Below are 8,693 nucleotides of genomic sequence, written 5' to 3'. Positions count from 1 at the left end.
TGTCACAATGCCACCATATTTGTACAGAACTCCTTACATACTGCTTACTCCTTACCTTATTTATATATAGCTTTCCCATATCTTCTAATTAAAGATGGACTTTACTTGAGTGCACCGGCATACCAAAAATAGATTTACACTTTATTTACACTTACAGTGCCTTGCACCTGGAGAGGCAGGTCAAGCATACCCCCTTTAGAGATGCATCCTAGTGAAGTGGGTTGTCCCCCTGTTTTAGTGGGATCCAGCCTCAGGCTTTAGTACTGATGCCTAGTACTTGCCACACTTATCCATCCTTGGCCTGTTTGTTTCCTGGGATGAAGACTGTATGGGAGACAGTGATGAAGATGATGCCAGCACAAGTGGGAGAATGACAATCACCTATCTCCCACAGCCCCAACAGCTCAGGAATGTGAACAGGCCAGACATAGAGGTGGCACTTTGGCAAATAAAGGAGGTGGGAGAATAAGATATGGGTAGACGTGGGAATGCTTCCCCCTCTAACACTCCACAAAATAATGTTAACTGAAGTAAAATAAATAAATAATAGGTGGTCATGGAGAGCAGATGACAGGAGGTGGTAAGGAGGTAGGGGCACTAGATAGACACAAGACATGAGGAAATAATGAAGTAAGGACAGATAAATGGAGGTTGAGGGTGAACATAAGACAAGGGAGTAGCAGATTTTAATGACATGGGTTTAGTATTGCCATTCGTAATATAAGGGGCAGGGGTGAGAAGAGCATTGTGACACTTTGGAAAAGACAAGCTTTGTAGGACAGAATAGCTGGGAGCCATATATGATTTATGTGTGTGTATTCAATGTTATGTCTGTGGTGTTTGTATGTTTGGTCAGAGCAGGGTCACCATCAAGGAGTCTGATGGGCGGGAGCCACTGACAAGGGGCCAAGACTGCCAAGGGAGCCCACTTTGACTTGCCTGCCCACCCCTTTGAATTAAACTTAAAAAAAAATAAATCCCAACTTAGCGACAGATCCCAGTCTCTGATAGGCTGTAAACATACCGCTCAGTGACCTCATTAGCATGCGGTGCGCTACCAGTCTATCTGTGAATGGTTGTTGCTGCTGCATCACATCAAAGAGGGAGAGACCTGTAGAGGAAGAGCGTAGGCAAAGAAACATCAAGGTAAGTGAATTGAGGGGTATCTGCTCCTTTACATGAGGAGCAAAAAAAAGGACATAGCCAGGTAGTATCTGGATCCACTCATGGTTCTGAAGTCTCTTGTTTGTGTAGAACGGCCTGACATCACTGACACTGGTATTGTACTACACTGCCTCCTTACTGCCAGAACACACTGTTTTCTTGGCGCATTAAATACACAAACGATGGTATTATCAACAGCTGGCTCCTAACTGCTCATTTTCTATCTATATACAGCCCAAATTTAATGGAGATCATTATTATGGACTGTGGTTATATTTACTGAAGAACTAAATACTTTTGCAAATTAATAGAATGGATATATACACCATTCAGACATAACATTAAAATAACTTGTAAGTGAAGTGAATAACGTTGATTATCTTCTTACAATGGCAACTATCTTTACCATTTCTGTTCATTGCTTATGTTTTTTCTGTGGAATAAAAATACAAATAAAAAAACTACTATCAATGCTGCGGTAGAAGTCTAAAAACGTTATTTATTCAAATATTTTAACTGGTAGTTTTATGAAATAATATTATATTAGGACTGATTGGTAATATCTTTTATATTATATTTATATATTTTATATTATCTTTTATATTGGTCAGTCATCATCTATTACTATGACATCATTAATGATTGTATAGCCTTTGGATTGTGTTGATTTAGGAAGTTCCTTCGTTTTCCTGGTGCCAGCGGTGTAGTTGGGCATCTCCAGTATTTTCATGTCAGGAATCGTTTGTTTGGTCTTATGAGAATTAGACGTAAACGTTGAAGAAGGTGCATCTTTCTCCTCTGGCAACACAATTGGTTTGTTTGCTTTCGATTGGTTTTCTCTTATTTCCATGAACTGCGGATATATAAACAGTAGAAAACCATCATTGATTTTGAATTAAGTTGATCATCTCAAAGTTGTAAATCATTTTTAAGGCATTAACAGGCAATCTGTGGTTCTCCATCTGTTGCAGAATTACATGTATCATAATGCTGGCACTTTTACAATTCTACAACAATTGGAAAACTGCGGGTTACCCAAGCCTGCTTTAAGGAATAAACTGTTAAAAGAATATAAGTGTCTTTTCCTCACCTCCAATGGTAACAATTTGTCTACTCGCTTCGGTTCATTATTAAGGGTATGGAAATCTTCATGTGTATTTACGAACAGATCTCTGTCTAAGAATGCTGGTTTGATGTTTTCTTCAACCTAGGAACAGATTAATCATGACTGTGTAAATGTCAAGACTTGATTGGTTTGGGTAGATATGAATGTATCTAGGACATAGTCATCATCATCTATTTATTTATATAGCGCCACTAATTCCGCAGCGCTGTACAGAGAGCTCACTCACTTCAGTCCCTGCCCAATTGGAACTTACAATACAAATCCCCTTACATACACACAGAGACCGAGAGAGACTAAGGGCAATTTAATAGCAGCCAGTTAACCTACCTGCATGTTTTTTGGAGTGTGGGAGGAAACCGCAGCACCTGGAGGAAACCCACGCAAACACGGGGAGAACATACAAACTCCACATAGATAAGGCCATGGCCGGGAATCAAACTCATGACCCCAGTTCTGTGAGACAGAAGTGCTAACCACTAAGCCACTGTGCTGCCCAATAGTCAAGAAGGTGTCAGGCACTGTCCCCACACTGTCCATACATGCCGGGGATGTCTCCTGTGCCGAGCCGCGTAAGTCAACGGGACGTACTTTCGGCTTTCGCTGTGTGCGCATGCGCAGTAGGTCCTTCTATCTCCTGTATGTCGGCGTTCAGGTGCATCTGACCGCCGAAATCACGTCCTTCCAATCAGGGGTCACAAATTGGTATATAAGGTACCACTTTTCACCATTCTGGTGCCAGAGTATTGGTTTCACCAGCTCCAGCGTTCCTGACTCTAGTTTCCTTGTTCCTGTTGTTTGCTACTTTGGTCCTGACTCCTGGCTTGTTCCTGACTACCCTCTTGTCCTACGATTTGATACTATCTGCTGTCTGGATCTTGACCTTTGGCTAGACTCTGACCTACTCTTTGGATTTTCCCTGTGTACTACGCTATCCTTTGGTATCTGAACCAGATTGCACGACCATTCCTGTTTTCTATCCGCTGTTCTGATAACTAGCTTGGAGAACTGTGACCTGCGCACCTCACGCAGCCAAGACCAAACCTCCTTGCGGAAGTCCCTGGTGAAAACCGGGGGTGCTTTAGATGGGGGCACTGACAAGGGGCCAAGACTGCCAAGGGAGCCCACTGTGACCTGCCTGCCCACCCCTTTGAAATAAACGTAAAAAAAAAAATCCCAGCTTTGCGATAGATCCCAGTCTCTGATAGGCTGGAAACATACCAGCCTATCAGAGACTGGGTAGTATAGATTAATAGTATAAATGAGCTTCTAGGTTATTTCACTTTTAGTAGATGGTTGAAGAGTCCCTTTGGCCACTCAAAATGACATATTTACATATAGGCAGAGGTGGGGAACAGATGTCAGCCTGTACTTTCAATGAAAAGACTTTTGGTAAAACTGGGTACATTTTATGAAGAACAGAACATTTTTATAGCCACAAATAACAAGATTAATAAAAATGAAAATATACAAATGTGATACAAGTCATTGAGAATTACATGTATCTGAATGTTGGCACTTATAGTTTTACAACAATCAGGTAACCATGAATTACCCAAGCTAACTATAAGGAATAAATTGTTATAAGTTAAAATCATTTAAGTGTCATTTCCTCACCTCCATCGGTAACACGTCCTCTTCTTGTTGCAGTTCATCAATGAGGGTCTGGAAAGCCATATCTATGTCTGGGGACAGATCTGTGTCTAATAATGCCGGATGGATGATTTCTTCAACCTAGGAACAGATTCATAATCACTGTGTAAATGTCATGATTTAACTGGTGCGAGTACACATAAATGTATCTTGGACATAGTAATTAAGGATTATTTGCGAATGTGCAAAGCTGCGGCCCTGCAGAGATAATACCGTTATGATGTCATACACCTATGACTGCGCCTGTTTATACAGGTTCTCCTAGTGATTGGTGCTACTAGATGGTGGTGACTGCAGGGGTGTATTACTGTGCTCCTTCTCATACCAGGAGCTGGGGGATTGGAAAGTTCCATTTTTAACATGGACTGAGTATAACACAGCACTTCAATCTCCTCACATGTAAAACCAGATATATATCACAGAATACTATATTTAAATGAATAGTAATAAAGAACCAATGTCCTCTTACTATTAGCTCCTCTTACTAAGATGGAAATGAGTTTTCAAGGAGATAAACATTGTAAAAGTTGTTATTAAATACGGGAGTGATCCAGAAATTCAATGTTACGTCTGTGCTTATTGTATGTCTGGTCAGGGCAGGGTCACCATCAGGGGATCTGATGGACGGGGGGCACTGACAAGGGGCCAAGACTACCAAGGGAGCCCACTGTGACCTGCCTGCCCAACCCTTCGAATTAAACTTTAAAAGAAATAAAAAAAATATCCCAGCTTTGCGACAGATCCCAGTCTCTGATAGGCTGGAAACATACCAGCCTATCAGAGACTGGGTAGTATAGATTAATAGTATAAATTTCACTTTTAGTAGATGGCTGGAGAGTCCCTTTGCCCACTCAAAATGACATTATATTTACATATAGGCAGGGGTGGGGAACAGATTTTAGCCTGTATATTCAATGAAAAGACTTTTGGTGAAACTGAGTACATTTTATGAAGAACAGAGCATTTTTATACCCACAAATAACAAGATTAATAAAAATGAAAATCTACAATTGTGATATAAGTCATAGAGAGTTTCATGTATCAGAATGCTGGCACTTATAGTTCTACAACAATCAGATAACCATGGCTTTCCCAAGCCCACATTAGGGAATAAATTGTTAAAAGTTAAAAACATTTAAGTGTCAGTTACTCACCTCCATTGGTGTTTCAGGTGAGTCCTCCGATGGACGTCCTTCTACTCTCTTTGTAAGCTTTACACCACGTGGCCAAATTAGTGTCTCCATATAGCCTGGGGCGATCTTCCGATGTTGTCTATAGAGATGTCTCTTCAGCAATTTCTTCTGTCTTTCATAGCATAGATGATGTCTTTTATGTTTTATTTTCCAGTTATCTGTTGGGAGAAGAGGAGAGTCTAGAAACAGATTAGTGAAGACCTGTCAATAAAATTCTATACAGTCACAGTACACAGGATGTAAAAGCCACTTCTACATAAACTCATCGTAGGGCCCAGGTCAAACACTTGATAAGAGAATTCTTCTTTCTACATACCTGCTCGCACACGTCTATTAGTGTGCACAGTGCTCATTTTGTTGATACTAGCCTGTACTGGACTCTCAGAGTTTGCATTGATCTTCATTTTCATCACTAATTGTGCTTTGTTTTTAGCTTGCTCGTCATAGATGTCCACTTGTACAGCAGTTTCAGTCCTTGCAGTTATCTCTTCATGTATGCCAGCTTCTGTCTCCATATCATCGTCATATGGTTTTCTTGCTTCTGCCTGCCGCTGGATAGATGCCTCCATCTGCTTTGCTTCCTCTTTCTCCAATTGTATGAACCTAAACCACACAAAATCAGTTTAGAAATGGGGTAATAAAGCGGATAGCCTATTGTTATGCTAGTTTAGGGAGAAAAACTTACTTCTTAGCCATCTTGTAGATCTTACGATCAGCTTCACTCGATTTTATCCATTCTCTTGCAGTATAGCGCACACAATCCTTTAGCTTCATATCGGGACGAAGACTGTGAATAATAAAATTAGATTACAGTTTAGTTTAATATTATTTATACAAACATTGTTGTCCTTTTGAAACATGTGTTACTAGAACAAAAACATCACCTGTAATGTGAATTGAGATATGATTAGAAAACTATTTATTTACTATCCCATCACTATTTTCATTTGGGGCTTTAAAATTAAATGTTTTTTGATTCACTGTCATTGGTTCTTCACTATTGTTAGCAGTTTGTAATTGCAGGGACATAGGGGCTGTAGATATTATATTTAAAATATCTAACTGACACATAGTGTGGTGCATGTGATTCTGGTAATCATATTCTAGCTGATGTGAATATCCATGTACAATAATTGAGATTTGGAATGACAGTACTCTGCGCATTTCACTTTTCCAATATTTAAATTCTATTGAAAAATGTAGATTTTTTAACTATAATACTGTAATACTGATAATGGTAATGGGACCATCCCCACCCCAATAGACATCATTGCTGGTCCTGGCTTCAAAGGACCATTCACTTTAAAATAAAGAAGGGGGCACCCTCTCAATATCTTGCAATAGCCCCTGTGCTAGACAGCTTGGGCTAATTTCCTCTATAAATGGGAGATCACAAACACTTATGCAATAAAAATCTCTAAAAAAAAACTTCTGCTTTTTACTTCTTTAAAAACTTTTTTGGTGTAATGGACAAGGGTCTTAGTCTCTCATGTCCATTCTGTTGGATCACTGAGATGTCATAGTTGGCATTTTGGGTCGTAGCCTAGGGCGATCAGGAGGAGCGCCATCATTGTTCAGCAGGGGGCTGGTACCCTCTGGGAAGATAGGGATGCTGTTTTTTATAACTTCCCCATAAAGGTACAAGCCGTTTGCTGAACTGATGAAATATAATATCTGGAGTTTCATACACCTCTGATTGAAGCCACATCAAGGAAACCTTTATATATATATGTTTCCTGTAGGCTGGCGCCCCATATGGTTTTTGGACCTATTGAATTTGAATGGATTGTTATGTCTACAGTTGTATTCTTGAACACAGCATCTCAGTATAGAGGTTCACGCACAAATTAAACATTTTAAAGTGCATCCATCATCTACAGACTTTGAAGGCCATTATGATAATGTGCAGAGTGCTGTCACTGGCTCCTACTAAATTGAATTGATATTCAAGAAATATTTGTCTCATTCTGACATCTGTCTATGCTTTTGAGCATGTTTTGTTTTACCGCAATCATACCAAACAGCAGAATGAATTAACTGTCTTTCTGATATATCTATAAATTTGGCAAAATGTTACTTTGTAAATACAATGTAACATTACTTTACCATGAATAGGGAAAAAAAAGCAAAACACACAGATTTTATCATTGTTACTTTGGTCTTTTGCAGAAACTCCTGTTGAAATGTGAAATTCAATTTCTGTAAAATTTAGCTGTAAGTTCATCCATATCTAGTTGATAAGCCTCATGAATAATGGTTCTGCCACAAAATAGCAGCTTCCTCTGTGTGTAGCTAATAGGTGCACTTTAATAATAATGACTAACTCATTTTACACTGTGCCTACTTCTGCAGGGAGGTGAAGATTGTACAAACGTGTGAACATTACATCAAAGTCCAACTTTCTATCCCTTTATGACCATAATTTTCATTGCAATAAACTTATTAAGCTTTAATAAAATGTATTAATAAAGTAATAGAATGCCAATACAAATCGATATAAATAATATAACATAAATTCTATGTCTAAATCCAAATGTCAAATAGAAGATACAATATGGTACATACATATCAAAAATCTAAATCTAAATAATAGATCAATAACATGCATTCTGTGATAATTTATAGATGTATATTAATACATGTACATATAGTGATATATGCATTCTATGAACGGGAAGGGAAAATGTTTCACCATATTCAAAATATAGATGCAACCTATTATTTATAACCTTTACGTCTGGGAGATATGTGACTTGCTGGTATCCACACTTTAGGCTGAATTAATCTGGTATTAGTTGTCATGTTCCATCAACTAACTAACTGAGCCCAAGTTAAAGCTTCGCCCCTCACCTTCACTCAGTGGAAGAAGCAATTTGATAAAGATTATGGCTGGGAGTCAGTAAATATGGAGTTTGTATTCTTATTAGTGTTAGCTTAGGTCACACAATGGATGTATCCATTGTATATCATACCTCTCAATATTGTGAAAATAAAAATAGGAACAAAATAAACCATTCCCCAAAAAAGCCCAAAGCACAATTCCGAATTACCTAAAGCCCAGAATTTGCACATTACATTTTAAATAAATTAATTAGGGATATAATGTACCAGACAAATGTATATTTTATGGAACAGGTCATACTAGCAAATATGCATTAATAAATTGAGAGATTAATATTCTATTTAGTTACAATGAACTTAAGTAATTTTAAATGTCTTTGTGGCAGAATAACGTGGAGTGACAGTATTTTTCTTTATAATCATAGAATACAAGTTGCATAATATAGAAATACATTTTGAAACTTTCACAAATGTGTATGAAAACATTCCCATTGTGTATGAAAGCATTCCCATCTAATGTCAAGGTTTAAGTTGTCTGACACCTGTATGTAACCAATACCTCACTACAAGCTTTTACCCTCTTATATCAACCAGTTAGGAGGTTGTTCCATCCCAGGCTATCATTTGTAGTACCAAGGATAGTCTTGTTGGAGTCATTTGGCAGAATAGTCACACTAATAGAGGTCACAACACACACTGATCTTAGTATCTCATTGCCC

At 38.4% G+C, this 8,693-nt stretch overlaps 1 protein-coding gene across 7 annotated transcripts in view; it reads right to left on the bottom strand.

Annotated features, from left to right (window-relative positions):
* Nucleotides 1–1,643: 1,643 nt before the first annotated feature.
* LOC142109645 (uncharacterized) overlaps nt 1,644–8,693 on the bottom strand; it is a 223,083-nt gene continuing 216,033 nt past the window's right edge. For all 7 annotated transcript variants that reach the window (XM_075193710.1, XM_075193714.1, XM_075193713.1 and 4 more), the window contains 3 exons: nt 3,905–4,021; nt 2,255–2,371; nt 1,644–2,017 (listed from right to left, as the gene is read on the bottom strand). In XM_075193710.1, coding sequence (XP_075049811.1) covers nt 1,772–2,017; nt 2,255–2,371; nt 3,905–4,021 — 480 coding nt within the window. In that variant the 3' untranslated portion in view covers nt 1,644–1,771. The remainder of the gene's footprint in view (nt 2,018–2,254; nt 2,372–3,904; nt 4,022–8,693) is intronic.

The sequence above is a fragment of the Mixophyes fleayi genome, assembly GCF_038048845.1.
Source record: "Mixophyes fleayi isolate aMixFle1 chromosome 2 unlocalized genomic scaffold, aMixFle1.hap1 SUPER_2_unloc_4, whole genome shotgun sequence".
Classification (NCBI taxonomy): Eukaryota; Metazoa; Chordata; class Amphibia; order Anura; family Limnodynastidae; genus Mixophyes; species Mixophyes fleayi.
The sequence above is the reverse complement of the archived record's forward strand: the minus strand, read 5'-3'. Positions and strand labels throughout refer to the sequence as shown.